General features: G+C 44.5%; 1 protein-coding gene across 5 annotated transcripts in view; it reads left to right on the plus strand.

Annotated features, from left to right (window-relative positions):
* The first annotated feature begins 14,086 nt into the window (after positions 1-14,086).
* Positions 14,087-16,451, plus strand: part of COX10 (cytochrome c oxidase assembly factor heme A:farnesyltransferase COX10) — a 156,011-nt gene continuing 153,646 nt past the window's right edge. Inside the window, exons 1-3 of one of the 5 annotated variants that reach the window (XM_084648221.1) lie at positions 14,108-14,197; positions 14,740-14,853; positions 16,006-16,088. Coding sequence is in view for 1 of the 5 variants with exons in the window: in XM_084648220.1 (XP_084504346.1) it covers positions 14,155-14,197 (43 nt within the window). In the remaining 4 variants the exon portion in view is untranslated. Of the gene's footprint in view, positions 14,198-14,627; positions 14,854-16,005; positions 16,089-16,451 lie in introns of all 5 variants that reach the window. The other 4 variants (XM_084648223.1, XM_084648222.1, XM_084648224.1 and 1 more) reach the window with 4 other exon arrangements.

Here is a 16,451-nt window from a genome sequence, read left to right on the forward strand (position 1 = left end):
TGGCCCCTATGGTGGATTTTCCAACTCCAACATGACTTCCCAATGACCGATAGCAACATGACTTCCCAATGACTTCCACGATGTGATCGCCACTAGCTTCTCAGCAGTCAGTGCAGCCCTCTTTGTGGTGTCCCTGCACTAGAGGGCTGGGGTGAGCTCAGCACACAGATGTAGGAATGGAGCCTTGCCCAGCTGAAAGTTCTGCAGCCACTGCTCGTCATCCCAAGCCTGCATTATGATGCGATCCCACCGTTTCTCACTTCTGGGCTCATTTCTCGGGCCCAGAAGAGGCGCTCCCCCATTTACAGCTGCTCCATGAACACCGCCACCGATCTTGAATTGGTTCTCGCAGCGTCGCCCAGCAATCTGCCCTCCAGGAAATTGTCATGTTCCCTGCAGCTCTTCTTGCGGCTCTGCAAATACCAGAGGATTATGCGTGGTGTGCTTGCAATGCTCTTGGCAATACTGCAGAGCTGTACAGGCCTCCATGCTTCTGTCAGAGATGGTGGACAGTGATAAGTCCTGCATGGGGTTGTGGGATTTTCAAAATGGGTGTCAAAATTATGGGCTAGAAATGGCATTACGGGGTGGAGAAAGTTGCAGGCTGGGAACCTGACCCCGCAGGCTCAGTAACCCCTTCATGGCTCATTTCTAATCCATCAGGTATTGCCAAAACTTCCCAAAAGACAGTGTGCTGGACAGTGGCAAGTTGCAAACTGGGATACCTATCCATTGTGCACTGCACTGAGCACCGAAACAAGCACTCCTGGTGAATATGTGCGCTGATTCAAGGAGCCAAGCATGCATGCGCACAAGCGATATATCAACTGAGGTGGCTTTATGCCGATGTAACTTGCGTCAGCAAAAGTCTAGTGTAGATCTGCCTAATACTCTGATACAGTCTTTAAGAATATATTTTCAGTATATACACACACAACTCCTTACATAGCACCCATACATACATTGCACAGTTATACTGATGACCAGTATGACACCGACTTTCATTTGAGATCTCGTATGACATTCCTTGGTGAACCGGAATGTACATACCAGAATCAGGAGATACCTGTAACCCCTCTGCAACTCCATGTCAGTTGGCATTAAGAGGTGCTTGGGTCACGTATGTCTGGCTGGGGGAAGCACCATATGCTGGGGGAAGAACTTTGGCAGAAGGATTCCAATCCCCAAGCCTGTTGTAACTAATGTAAAAGGCAACTGCTTTGGTAAAGTCTCTACTCTACAAAAACATCCCCATTTGCCGATCTAGCCCTTGACTGGAAGACTTTTTAGAATAAAGAAATCAAGTAATCCATTCGCAGCGCCTCTCTCTCTCTAAAAGTGTACTAGACCTGCCTACTGCCATACCAGAAAGGCATATAGAGGCCGACCTGGTGCTATTGGCTCATGCTCCTCAGAAGCCAGCACTCAATGTTTTACTTTGTATCGTAACATCAAGTAGTGACAGGTACCTTCTCTAGCAGCTGGCTCATTGCTGGAAGGAATATGGCTGTCTGTGAATCACAGATGGAAAAGCCAGACTAGGTCATTTCCTAAACCTCCCCCTTCCAGTGCAGAATTGCACGATACTTACTAGTACTTTGTCCAATCCAATTGCAAAGGTCTATAAATGGCTCAGCAGTCAGCGCACGGTGCTAGGATTCAGGAGGTCTGAGTTCTTTTCCTGGCTCTGCTGGTGACCTCAGTCAAGTCACTTCCCCTTTCTGTGCTTCAATTTCCCACCTGTAAAATGGAGGTGATGACAGTGACTTCCTTTGTAAAGCATTTTGAGATCTATGGATGAAAAGTGCTCAGTGCTACATATGAGGTCACTGTTCTTATTATTAAACCATCACCAGTCTCCTAAGTCTATTATTAACCTATCTCCCACTGGTCCAAGAGTCTTATGAAGACTGTGACCAAATTCAGTTCTGGTGCAAGCATTAACTTCAGGGGAAATTGCACCTGTTGGCACCCAGACTGAATTTGGCCCTAAATTCCCATCATTGCACGATTCTATTTTTTCTTGGCCCCTTTCCCGTTCATTTATTCCTCCCTCCCTCCCTGAAAATTGGAGAACGGAGTGCACTTTTAAATCTCCCTTCCGTGGCTTCACACACTGCTGTACAGTTCTTTCCAGCCCAAGCACCAAATATTATGTCCTGCCTAGCATAACACGATGACTGGAGACTACTACTCTGAAAGTTCTTCTTGGTCCCTCAAGCTGATTTTATTGATTCCTTAGTGTCCACAAAGCTAGAGCATATCTTCTTCTCCAAATGGTAGTTGCTATTGAGAGTATCAGACTCCCAAAGAAGTAGTGTTCACAGCCTGCTGGTTTGTTTCAGTGGCACACAAAACTGTCATTCCTTGTGCAGCACAAAATTTGGAAAGCCTCAGGAAGAAAAGCCTCCTCTTGCAAAAAAAGCACTAGCCATAGAGTATTACTCACAAAGGCACAAAAGAGAGCTCTTTACACCTCTGAAGAATCTTAAAATTATGGCCTGATAGAACAGCCAGCAAAGAAACTTCACCCTTTATCAGTGAATCAAAGTATTCAGTAGCATTCAGTGTCTAGTGTTTCTTTCCACTACCTAGAGCCAAGCAAAGCCAAAGCTAATCGGTTGAGAGAACTGCAAATGTTTTGAAATACTGCGTGGATTAGTGGAAAGTCCAAGATTTGGGCAGACATGAATTATTGTGTGTAGCTATAAATAAATATTGTTCCCAGCTCAGCTTCTGGCCTGTGGCCAACACACCACAAATTTATGAAAAAAAAAAAAAATGAATGGGTTAGTGTGTTAACAAGTGCTTGATGGACTACGAAAACCGCCCTAGGGATGCACATGCTGTACATTACCAGCTAAGCATGTTTGCAAAACTTAACTCTTTGAATATGGAACTATCAAGAGGAGTCAGCGCATTTAAAATATGCTGTGGGAGTTCAGATAACATCAAGAGCCTGATTCTCATTTATACTCAGGCCCCTTTACATTGCAGTGTAAATGAACCGTAAAGCGGGTTCAGAGTAAACTTACAACCACTTTAAGGCTCTTTTACAGTGCCAGATTGATGTAAAGGGGCCCCTTTGTGTAAATGAGAATCAGGCCCTGCATCTGAAGAATCCTACTTTGTCTCTACGGGTGCAGAAGGGATAATTTAGTGGTGTCTTAAACTTGTCTTTAAAAAAAAAAAGTCTCACCTGTTGTGAATCTCATCAGGGTTTTTCTATAGGCTGCTTATCTCACTCTCCCTGAAACAAAATATATACCTCCGCTTTCTGGTAGTATATTTCCAGGGAAGGAAGAATGGCCCAGTGGATGAGACACAGGTCAGGGAAATGGGAGACCAGGATCAGTTCTCTTCTCTGCCACAGACTGCCTGCATGACCCCGGGCAAGTCACTTAGCCTCTCTTTGCCTCAGTTTCCCATATGTAAAATGGGGATTGAGGAGACAGGTGCTGCAGGGATAAAACTGCCCATTGAAACTTCAAGTAATGGCACCCCTACAATCAAGTCAGTCAGGGAATATACACACACTGCATTTCCTGGCAGAATCCCATTTGGGGAGTGACTATTCAGTATGCCAATGTTTCCTGAGCAATTTTCGCATCTCAATAGTTCTTAGATGAAGAACATCAGAGTTTAGCTTGTTTACATGTCTGCATGTGTGTATATATAGAAGGAGAATACCCTGCATTTATTATTAAGAAAACGAACTTGAATATATAGAAAGTAACAAGGAAAAACAAATCTCTTCCTGTTTGAATTCCTGTCAGACTGATTCTAGCAAGGCAGGTATTTGTTTGCATGGCTTCATGATTGCCTGATACTCTGAGTTTTGAAGGATTGGTCAATGGTTTGCTAATGCAGAAATGCCACCTTGTAGGTGCAAGAAATTACTTTAGGCTGCTAGAAGAAGGAGCAAGGACACTTTATCAATAGAACCAGAGACTTCAGAAATGAATGGGAAGGGAGTGGCAGGGGTGGGAGTGACCATGGTGACTTGGATTACACTCTGGGATGGGGGAGTAAGAACTCACTCTACCTTCTTGCCCAGGCTACCCAAATCTTAGGCTTGGTCTACACTACAGAGTTAGTCGACGTAAGGCAGCATATGTTGACTTAATTATGTCAGCGTCTATTCGCTAGTGCTGCTTCCACTGAAGTAAGGGGCCCACTACGCCAACATAACAACTCCACCTCCATGAGAGTCGTAGTGCTTATGTCAATGTAGTTAGGGTGACACAGTGTCTCTATAGACACAATGTTACTTACATTGGCTGTCAGCCCCAAGCTGGACGGACATCTGTGAGCCCCCACCCTGCCCCAGTGCAGACAGCCTGAAACCTCGCTGCCGCCTCCTGTGGAAGGATAGCACTAACCTGGCTGCCACTTGGACGCTCCCTGCCATCCCTCACTGTGAGGCAGCGGAGCTTCTCACCCACGCCTGAATCCCTCACTGGGAGGCGGCAGTGGGCTCACAGCGAGAGCTCTCCCCTCCCACCCCAGGGCTGACAGCCTGAGCTGTGAGCCCACACCAGGCTCAATGTCACTGGAGGGAACCTACCAGTAGGGAAATTGACATTCTTGTCAGTTTCATTGATGCTATTACTTCACTTTTCCCCTCTGGCTCTGGCTGTCAGCCAGGGAGCTCAAGGTCTCCAGCTGTCAGCTCCCCCAGCTGGAGCTCAAATAAAAAGAAACTGACAAGAATGTCAATTTCACTGCTGGTAGGCTCCCTACTGTTAAATTGAGCCTGGTGCCAGCTGAGGGTTTGGGCTGTCAGCCTGGGGTGAGGTAGGGGCTTAAAGCTGTGAGCCCATACCCAGCTGAGAACTTGGGCTATCAGTGCAGGGACTGGAGTGTGGGGGACAGACCAGCTGTGAGCCCATGCCTACAGCTGAAGCTGTCAGCCCCAGGGCTGCTTGGCTCCGTCAGTGTCACAGTGCCCCACTTCAGTTGGTGGAAGTGGTCCTGGTGAGGACCCGCACCACTGACAGGAGCAAGCATGGACATCAACCACCTTTTTAATTACTGCATTGACTTAAGTCAACAATTCTGTAGTGTAGACAAGGCCTTAGAGTCAGGTGCTCAGAAGTAAGCAGATGCTGCATGCCTGGTTACCCCCGACGCTTGAACAAGTGGGCAGGCAGTGGGGCAAAGATGAGCAGGGACAGGCAGTGAGTGGAGTTAGTGTACTCTCCACACCAGCTAGTGCAGCTAAGCCAATGCAGGGGGTATTGTAATTTGCTAGTGTTGTAGCAAATTACAGCAACAAATTACTATCTCCTCAGAACAAAGAGCATCTCTGAGACACTGTGCCTCCAAGAGCTCCTTGGGGACTCATGCAGCCTACTCTGCGCTAAGGGTGAGTCTAAAGGCACAGTCTATCCTGTGAGTTTGAGTTCCTGTGACTGAGTTAAGAGAGTATCCTGCTTGATTACCCACTGGGGTCTCTGGTATGTTTCTCTTACACCACTTCATTCCCAGAAGCTAAATCAGCCCCTGCACAAAATGAGAAGGATATAAACATTCCACTTTTCACGGTGACCAGGAATACTGAAGGTTTGAAGGTTCTCACTCCTTTTCTAAAAGAGACATTGCTAGAGATGAGCTTAGCATGTTGGAAAACACTCCAGTGTATTAAATAAAAGGGCCACTTTCAAAGGTGATGTAAATTGGAGAAAGAAAGTGACACTTACCTGATGAGGAGGCAGGGCACAGAAGGAAAAACAACTAGCAGGAGGGTGTGAGAAGGTGTAAGATAAAACAGTTTGAGTGGTCAAGACCTCAATTATACTTTTCATCTGAATGGGGGCAATGCAGCCTGCTGCACAGTGCCCCCTAAAACTATGCTGGGCACCGGATCTGCACTGACTCAAAAGGAAGAGTGCCAACCACTGAATCACCAGCATGACTTTTTGCAGCATGTTGGCTCTTCCTTAGGGATGAATCCAAGTCCTAATCCTGCTTAGATGGGTGTGAGATGTGGGAAGACCACAGCCCCAGGCAGTATGGCTAGATTGGCTGTGCGCCCTCCAATGCAGGTCAAGGCAATAAATGTATTAGTGGAGCTGTGTGGATGACGCTTGTACAAGGCAAGCCTGCCCCGCACTGGAGCCATTGGCCCTTCATTTTTAAAAAGAAAAGAAAATGTCGCAAAGAAATACATTATTTACAAGAACTGCTCTCACTGTACTTAAAAATAAACGTGCTTAGATAGAACAAATATTGCTACCCAGGTACTATGGGCTGAGTATGTATCACACAGCTAAGTTTTGTGTAACTGCAAGTATGCTTCCCAGCCCTACCAGGTCTCTATTTGAAACAATGTCACTTCAGCAGACTAAGTAAGCATTAAAGCTTTTCCTAATCTGACCTTAGGTGTTCTCAGAACTATTAAAAGAATAATTTATGAAATCCCTCGATCAATTATATAATAGCATCAGTATGCATAATAACAAGGCTCAGGAGTGCTGTTACCCTTGCAAGTCAGTCATTTGCACTTATATAGTGTTTGGTGCCGCTATCATGACAGCATAAGGCATTTTTGCTGAATTCAACACATTCTGGGGCAGAACAACTGTCCAAACAAGCTGGTATTACGCAAGTTGTGGTGCTTCTTGTACAAGGGCTCAAAAAAATGAAATAAAGAAAAAGTAACAAAAATGCACAATGGGAAAATTGTTGGAAAATCATCGTCTGTGAGACAAATAAATTGTAGTACTGGAGTGATGGTAGCTGTGCTGAAAATCCCTCAATCTCACCATTCGGGAGGGTGCATGTTTCGCATGTAAACCAGACCTGGCTCTTTAAAGCCTCCAGTGAAGTCTTTCCTCAGATAAAAAGAAAAGGAGTACTTGTGGCACCTTAGAGACTAACAAATTTATTAGAGCATTCAGAGTAGCAGCCGTGTTAGTCTGTATCCATAAAAAGGAGTAATTGTGGCACCTTAGAGACTAACAAATTTATTAGAGCATAATATTAGTGATCGTGATCGTGAGTCAGTGATTGTTCCCCTCTATTCGACATTGGTGAGGCCTCATCTGGAGTACTGTGTCCAGTTTTGGGCCCCACACTACAAGAAGGATGTGGAAAAATTGGAAAGAGTCCAACGGAGGGCAACAAAAATGATTAGAGGACTGGAACACATGAGTTATGAGGAGAGGCTGAGGGAACTGGGGATGTTTAGTCTTCAGAAGAGAAGAATGAGGTGGGATTTGATAGCTGCTTTCAACTACCTGAAAGGGGGTTCCAAAGAGGATGGCTCTAGACTGTTCTCAGTGGTAGCAGATGACAGAACAAGAAGCAATGGTCTCAAGTTGCAGTGGGGGAGATTTAGGTTGGATATTAGGAAAAACTTTTTCACTAGGAGGGTGGCGAGACACTGGAATGCGTTACCTAGGGAGGTGGTGGAATCTCCTTCCCTAGAGGTTTTTAAGGTCAGGCTTGACAAAGCCCTGGCTGGGATGATTTAATTGGGGATCGGTCCTGCTTTGAGCAGGGGGTTGGACTAGATGACCTCCTGAGGTCCCTTCCAACCCTGATATTCTATGATTAGTCTCTAAGGTGCCACAAGTACTCCTTTTCTTTTTATGGATACAGACTAACATGGCTACTACTCTGAAACCTTTCCTCAGATAGATCTTCAACTGTGCTTTGCGCTGAAATGGTTGGGGAATGACCTCTCCCCACCTTAGTCATTTGGTGGACAGTTAATAAAGGATGAGGGAACCTCATACGGGGGCCTGATCCAACTTCCACTTAGGTCAAAGGGAGTTTTTCAATTGATTTCAATAAGAGCTGGTTCCGGGCTATGTTTTAAGATGGTGCAGTTAAACATCATTTACATCAGGAATGCTGACTCATGAGATAGAAACGTTGGGAAATTGCATTTATGCTCAGGGAAAAATAAACATCATTTTAAGTAACCCAAGTAACTATTCAATGCCCATTATCATCAGTTGGAGTCTTCACAGTGACTTCAGTAGGAGCTGGATCAGGGCCTAACTGGGGAAGTATTTTCCCTACAGGCAGCTTGGCTGGGACTTGGCACTGTTTCACCTCCCTCTGGAGTATTCAGCTGGATCATCTGTTCAGATCAGGTGGCATACAGTACACAATCAATTTCCAGTGATTGAGGCTCTGAGCCAAACCCGCTTTCAAAGGTTTTTAGACTCCTAACTGGAGCTTAAACATCTTTGAGGAGCTGGACCTTTGGGCTTTAGTGGTATCTTGGTTTTTCTCATCTTCTGCTTCTGTGTTTCTAATATGCCTTGTGACCTTCATTTTGGGACTGAATCCCACACTGGTGTGCAGCAGTGGGGTCCCACACAGATAGGTTCTTGAACTGTGCAAAACTACAGCACAGCTTACCACATTATATTACTTAACTAAATTACATGATAGTTATAGTTCTGAAATGATCTATAAAGGTTACCAGAATAACAGAGGGATGCCATCCTATTTATAGTACACTAGGTCTTAAAAGTTCCCTATCTGAAAGTACATCAAGTCTCTGTGGAGTTACAACATCAATGACATATTCCATGAAGCAAGCAAAATATAATATTTTTATAGTAGGTCTTTAAATCATTTTCTGACAACAAATCAATCTTGCAAGGATTCTTGTTGGTATGATATCTCAGGAGCAAGAGTGGGAGAGATTCGGAGATTAATGGAAAATAATAATGGATCATCTCCATGAATGTGCCCTTTATTGTATCAAGCAATTGCATTCTGCTGCTGAGATCTAATTAAGCACCACCAGTCAAATTTATGATTGTGTTAATAGGAAAAAGGATTGTATAACTCTGTTAATATGTGCTCTATAATTAACGTTAATGGGAGTCGCGTGGTTAAATCCTCCCCCTGGCATCACCCTGGAAAAGTACCTCAGGGTGTATTGTTTATTTTATAACTGCAGAGAGACAAAAATACATGCAAAACCAATTGCCCATCTTAGCAATTAGTTAGGAAAATTACAGATGCCTCAAAAATCAGAGCCTATCCCTGAAATGATGTCTGACCTTGAACTCTAGCAGCAGTACAGGATTCTACTTTAATCCACTCCAAGTGGTACACTGAAAAACATGTGACAGATGCATTTATATCTTTGTTTTTACAATGTGGCTCTAAGGATCTGAGCCTGCAAGGTGGTGAGCACTGCCTACAAATGCTGAGTAGCCTCCATTTTAATAATGGGAATGAGAGTACTCATCACCTCTTAGAAGCATTCAGCACCTTGTAGGACCAGACCCAAAGTAGCCAGCCATGTAATCTGCGCAGTATTCAGCAGCAGTGTCTTTCAGATTAGATGTAACACTGTGGGCTTGATGATCATGCCCATTAAAAATCCTAGGGCGTTTTTGCAAAGTAGGTCGGTTGGTTAAGTTCCATGTTTGGGTATTATGTTCTGCCTACCTAAAACTATCCTCAGAATTTCATCAAGAGAAATTATTCTTTGTTTCCCCTGTTTCCATGTACCTGGGTGTACAATGCTTCTTAATTAGAATACTAGCACTTTACACCCACTTTGCCATGGTATAACTTACTACACAAGGTACAGGGCAGTGGAAAATCAGGTCCTAAATCTTGGACCTGATCTACAAGGCACTTAATGGACTGAGATCTGACTACCTCAAAGTCTGCCTTATCCTCCATATCCCAGACCAGACTTTTTTTTTATTTTTATTTTTTTGATCAACTGAACTAAAACCAACCATCTCTCTACACCCTGTTTGGCTGTTTCATGTATTTCTTTTCTGGGTGTTTCTTTTATGAAAATGTAACTGTGATAAATTTGTGGAAGACTCGAAGAACAGAGAGTTGTAAACACACAGAGGGACAGACCCAAACTGCAAAGTGACATGGAGTAAGTAGAACAGTGGGGTCACATGGTAAGAAGATTCATTCCTAAAAATTATAAAGTCCTACCCATAAGAGAGAGAAATTAAACAGTATGGAAATAAATGTTACAAACTGGGGGTATATTCACTGCATTAAAGTGAGTTTGTTTCCATCTTATCTCCTGAATAATGTCCTAACATGACTTTTTTGTGTAACCAAGAACAATAGTGTAGGCCAGCAATAGGAAGGAAATGGTCCATAGGAAGAGCTGTATCTTAAGATGCTGAGTAACATTTTAAAAATCACCCAAGTGACTTAGGCACCCAAGTTCTATTTTTAAAAGTTACTTAGGCATTTAGGAGGCTAAATCCCATGAACATAGGTTCCTGGAGGTAAAATTGTCAAAGGTGCCTAAGTGATTTAAGAGCCTGTCTTATTTTCATAAATGATTAGGCATGTAAGTCCCACTGACTTTCAATAAGTCTTAGGGTCCTCAGTGTCTGAGTAATTTTGGGAAAGGTACATAGGCTCCTAAATCACTTTGATTTTGAAAATTTTACCCATGGCTTTCAGATATGAAATTGTTTGAGAACTATTATCTTAGATTATTATACAACACAAAGTGAAAGAAAATATGATTAAAAAGAAGATCATTCATCAGGCTAACAAAAACAAAGGGTTAATTATCTACAGATAACGGATTTACCAACCAAAGTTTTAATGTATATGCACAATCAAACATAAGAAAAAATACTTTATATATACATAGGAGAATTATACTAAAGAACTTTCATTAGTCTGAAAAATTATTACTCTTCCTTATCTATCCTATGACTGTAAAAAGTCTTTCCTACTGCCTCTCAACAGAGACTCATTTCAACACTTCAGTCTCTTCTATGATTTCAGGAATGTGAGAATAACCAACAGACTCCAGGCTGGAAAAAAGGTTATTCAGAGTTCCCAGCTTCTTCCTTTTTGTCCTCCACCAGGAAGTCAGAGCACTACCAGCTTAGTATCCAATTCTAAACTCTTGAGCCAGTGTAAATGTAGAAGCTCCCACCGGTCTCACAACTCCCTGACTAAACTCTCATCGGTTGGATCCCCCCAAGCAAAAGATGCTTTTGAACATGCATTGCTCAATTGCTTTAGGGAACACAATGTGGTCACCTCTTCAAATTCCAGGGCACTCTCTTACCTCATGACTATAGACGGAGCGTAAACCTGCAGTATTTACTGATGATGACTCTAGGGATATGGCCAAGGAAAATATAGTGATAAAGGAGGCAAGCAGTTCACTGGTAATGCTGTGAGCAGGGAAGGTTGTATGACTTTAGAGGCCTCTTCATGAGAAATAAGCTTGAGATCCCGCCCAGAACTCTTACTCATTACGAACAGCCCAGCACCTTGTGGGCTGTTTGTAATGCAGCTTTTACACCAACGAACTTTGTGATGCAACTACTAATCACACTGTGACACTGCACACGATATTCTTCATAGTAATATTATATAGTTAGCATAATTATGATGCATTTTATGCAAGATGGGTCATGTGAGATGTCATTGAAAAGGTTATGATTTGCTGAATATGATTATCCTATTTATATGCATGAATCATTTTGTAGCTGAAGTTATAAATACTATGTATCTGTACTTCAAATGTAGTTACACCTGGGTAATGCCCACTAGACAAGATGCTTTCAGTCTAAATAGCTGGTTGTAAAGGGCCTATGTAGGGTAATGGGCCATTAGAAAGAACAATAGGCCTTAGAAGCTTATCTCTCACCTGGTGAGCATTCCTTAGAGTGATGGCTGCTATGACTCTATAAGGACATGTGAGGAGGCCACATGCTGCTGGACTCCATCCTGGGATGTCAGTATTTTTCCACAGACTGGTCTGGGAACCAAGCTTTGGGAACAAAGGGCTCCTGCCATATGCAAAAGCTATATAAGGCAGGGAGTGACATCATCTGTGGTTCTTTACTCCCCATACAAGAAGACTCCTAGAAACACCTGAGGAACAAAGACTGAACTGGGGGAAGTGCTGGACCCAGGCTAAAGGGAATTATAGCCTGTGTATGAAACACCTGGGGACTCCAACCTGTAAAGCAAGTGTAAAGCAAGTGCAACCTGTGTATGAAACACCTGGGGATTCCAAATGGAAAAGCAAGTGCAGCCAGTTTGTATCATCTCTTAGGGTTAGAATCTGCTATTCATATCCAATCTATCTAGTATATTTTGTTTATTTGCTACGTAATCTGCTTTGATCTGTTTGCTATCATTCATAGTCACTTATTAACTATAAATAATAGATTTTAATAGTTTTTGTTTTAATCTAAACCAGTAATCTTTGACTGGAGTGCTTGGGGAAAATCTCTGCTTGGTTAGCACAAGTGTGCATTGTTCTCTTCACATTGAGGGAGACGCAGTCTGGGTATTAAACCCATATACTGGCCAGATTTGACCAGGGCAGACAGTACTGCTCTGGGGTCCCAGGCTGGGAAGCTGGTGATTAGAGAACCTGCATGTAACTGCAGCTGGGTGTGTTCCTACCAGTGTGAATGGTGGTGAAACTGCAGGCTGGTGGGCTTTGCAACTTGTCACAGCAGTACAGTGTGAGAGAAAGCCCAGGCTGCTGGGTCAGGGGGCTCGGTGGTACCCCAGTTTCAGGTGGCACCCCAGGGAGGGAACCCATCACACAAACCACCACCCCAGCAAACTATATAATGCACTAAAGTAATTCTTGCCTTCAGCAGTGATAGGTGGATACAAAGCCAAAACTTGCTGGAAAGGTGACCTGGTACTCATTTTGTATGAACTGTTAGACAATTCTCTCATAAAATAGATATATATATTGAACCAATGTGTACAAAATGGAGTCCTATATTCTATGTATAATGGATCCCCTGAAAAACACTGGGGTATGGAGCCGCTTGACTTTTGCTAGGATGCACAGTATGGAATGCAGCCAAGGATATAGAGATCTGCACTTTAGTTGTGTATGGTATCTGTTCATCAGTTGTCTCTTTTTCAGGAGCAGGGGAGCTGGGAACATCTGCGCTGGCTGTTCAAAGGAACTCAGCAAGTGCAGGAAGGCAAGAATGAAATGCATTTATCATTAATGTTATATAAAATGATGTGTTATCATCCCATCTATTCTCTTAACAAATATGCTAGTGTTCAGCAGTTACATCCATTTCACTTATAGACATCAGGTCAAAACTGAACATAGTAGCAGCAATCCTGGATATTTTGTTGGGTTTTTATTATGTTACACACGTGTATGTGTGTCTCTTATAAAACATATTTTATTTGTTACCATACCCATGTTTATAATAATTACTATATTTAATTTTCCGTTGCCTTCGGCCTTTCAGCTATACTGCTTTCCAAGTCTCCCTTTCCCCATGAAGATTTTATTAACCATCATTATTGCGGAAGTGCCTAGGGACCCACCAAAAATTGGACCCCACTGTGCTAAGCACTGTACAAACACAGAGTAGTAGGCAGTCCCTATGTTTTGGATAACTTTTCTCCACATCCTTGCATTTTCCCAAGTTGAGTCTCCTTTTATCTGCCCCACATGCTTCTCATCGCTGTCGTTCCCTTTTTGTATGATTTCACTATATTCACTGCCATTTAGACAGGTCTCCTATTTTACGACCAACTTCAAATGTAACTAAGACACGAATCTTTTTCTATTCTCCCCCCACTGGCAGATGAGGAAGAGAACTCTCTAGTCTACATGAGAACATTGCGCCGGTTTAACTAAAGGCATATCTTTAAACTCTTATTTAAACTGCTGTAAAAAGGCTGTGTGAACACACTTACTTGGTTTTAAACCAAGCTTATTTCAGCGTTAGTGAGGAATTGGTATTAACTAAACTGAAAAAGATACTCTTCAACTGAAGGGGATTTGTTTGAACTAAACTGATTTAAAAACAGGTTCAAATTAAAGCGGAGCGAATTTCTCATGTGCATTATGTGTCTGGACGTAATCGCCCACGCCAGAGTGCCCCTGCCCTGACGGACAGGATGCCAGCGCCCACTCGGCCAGCATCCCCATTTCCCGACCTTGGGTACCAAGTGCCCATCCCTGTCCGTGCCGGGGCGCCCCGCCATCCCACACGGGTTAGGCTACCTGCGGCCCAGCCGCTCCACACCGGCCTGCAGCCGTCCCCTCACCTAGTGACCCATATCCCCCGCCCCGGAAGCGCTGACCCGGAAGCAGTTTGGCGGTCGAACCGGTCAAGATGGCGGCGCCCAGGCGGTGAAGGGAGAAGGAAGCGGGAGGAGCCGCGGCGGGCTATGAGGGCGGCCTGGCGCTGCGGCCCACCCCGGGCTCTCACAGGTACCGACCGGGGGCAGCACCGCTACCCTGCGCCGTTCCGCACTCTTCACCCAGGACGGGGCTGCGGGCGGGCCCGGGAGCGAGCCGGGAGAGGTTTGCGGGCGGTGTGGAAGGGTCGCCGGAGCCCTGCGCCCACGGGGGGCTCGCAGCTGCCCGACCTTTTGTCAGGGGGGCGACGGCTGCCCCCGTCTGAGGAGACAACTCCCCCACCCCCATTGCCGGGGTCCGAGGGACCCATCACCCCTCAAGCGTCTCCCTTTTCCCCCTACGGTGCATGTCCCTGGGGCTGCGTTTGGGAGCCCTGGGACGGGAGGATGCCCCGGCCAGGGAAGTAGCTTGAGGGCAGTGGATTAGAGCAGCTTCTGGGAGGGGTGGGGCCTGGAGCCGGGTGTGTGTGTGTTGGTGCTGTCTGTACTGGGTTCTCCTACAGCAGGACTCGGAACTTCCCACCCTTAATGAACGTCTGTCCCCGTTGAACAGGGGGGTCTGGGCCATGAATTCCTGTAGAGTCTGATCTTTCGCTAAATAAATACAATTCTCAGAGTGGCAGAGAAAATCTTCTAGATGTGATCGGAGATGGATTCCTTTGGCTGAGTCTGCAGACAGATAACTCCTCCTCTGATCCCATTGCTACCTTTAGCTGCAGCCTGACATTAGTAAGTTTCACTGCTGCTATTAGCAAATCTGTAAGCAACAGCAGGATTGTCAAGAATCCTGTCACTTTCATATTGACCTGAAAAGACATTGTGTTCTCTTTTTCTAAATCCTTCCTCAAGATCTGCTTTTACATTTACAGGAAATATTGGGCTGATTGAGGACAGTTGGGCAAAGCTGATTTGTGTGTTTTTAAAAAACCAAAACAATAATGAAACCCTGAATAACATCATATGCTTATTACACAGTAACTACTTGTATGTTTTATCCTTTTCCCCTTCTGTTTATCATTTTGTCTTTTACATCTTGATCCTGCAAATACATATGTGTTTAATTTTATGCAGGTGAGTCCCATTGAGACTGCTCACCTGTGTAAAGTTATTCAGTTAAGTAAGTGTTTGCAGGATCAGGGTTTTGGATTATAAATATTTTGGGACCGGGATTCTGTCTATATAGGACAAGTACACTGGGATGTCAGTCCTGACTGAGGACTTTGAGTATTACTGCAGTACAAATAATAGCGAATACATAAACAGAGACTTCTTTCTCTGAGAACAGTGTTTGCCTATAGATTGCGCTGTAGATCAGGGTTCTCAAACTTTATTGCACTGCAATGCCCTTCTGACAACAAAAGTTACTACATGACCCCAGGAGAGGGGACCAAAGTCTGAGCCTGCCCAAGCTCAACTGCCCCAGGTGGGGGTCCAAAGCTAAAGCCTGAGCCCCACCATCCTGGGCGAGGAGGCCAAAGCTGAAGGCCAAGGGCTTCAGTCCCAGGCAGGGAGCCTTTAACCTGAGCCTTGCTGCCCAGGGCTGAAGCCCTCAGGTTTCAGTTTCGGCCCTGGGCGGTGGGGCTTGAGCTTCTGCTCTGGCCCTGGGCCCCAGCAAGTCTAAGACAGCCCTGGTGACCCCACTAAAATGGGGTCCCAACCCACTTTGGGGTCCTGACCCAGTTTGAGAACTGCTGCTATAGATTAACTCTACCACCTCAATCTCCTAAAATAACTATAGCTTATTTAGTGATATACATGTAGTTTTATTAAAAAGATTCTGAGGCTATGTCTACACTCTTCTCTCTCTCTCTCTCCCCCCGCCCAACCCCTCTCCCCCTGCCTCTCGGCGTTCTGGGGATTGATGCACCGGGGTTAATTTAGCGGGTCTAGTGAAAGCCTGCCAAATCGACTGCAGATCGCTCTCCAGTCGACACCGCTACTCTACCCCAAACGAGAAGAGTAAGGTAAGTCGACAGGAGAGTGTCTCCCATCGACCCAGTGTAGTGTGGACCCCATGGTAAGTCGACCTAAGCTACGTCGACTCCAGCTACATTATTCACATAGCTGGAGTAGCGTAGCTTAGGTCGACTTACCGTGGTAGTGTAGACATAGTCTGAGGCAAAAGGAAAAAAAAATTCTTGCCAATATTAGTGGGGGTACAATGGACAGTTTTAGCAACACATTATACAGAAACATTATTTAGCAAGTAGTTGTACTCTTATTATGGATTATGGCCTTGATGTTGATTCCTTCACTCAGAAATTATTGATATGGCAAAGATATTCACTAATGAGGCATAGTCTGGAAAAGGTGTGAATTTAGTTAAA

The sequence above is a fragment of the Lepidochelys olivacea genome, assembly GCF_965140295.1.
Source record: "Lepidochelys olivacea isolate rLepOli2 genome assembly, chromosome: 14".
In the NCBI taxonomy this organism is placed as follows: domain Eukaryota; kingdom Metazoa; phylum Chordata; order Testudines; family Cheloniidae; genus Lepidochelys; species Lepidochelys olivacea.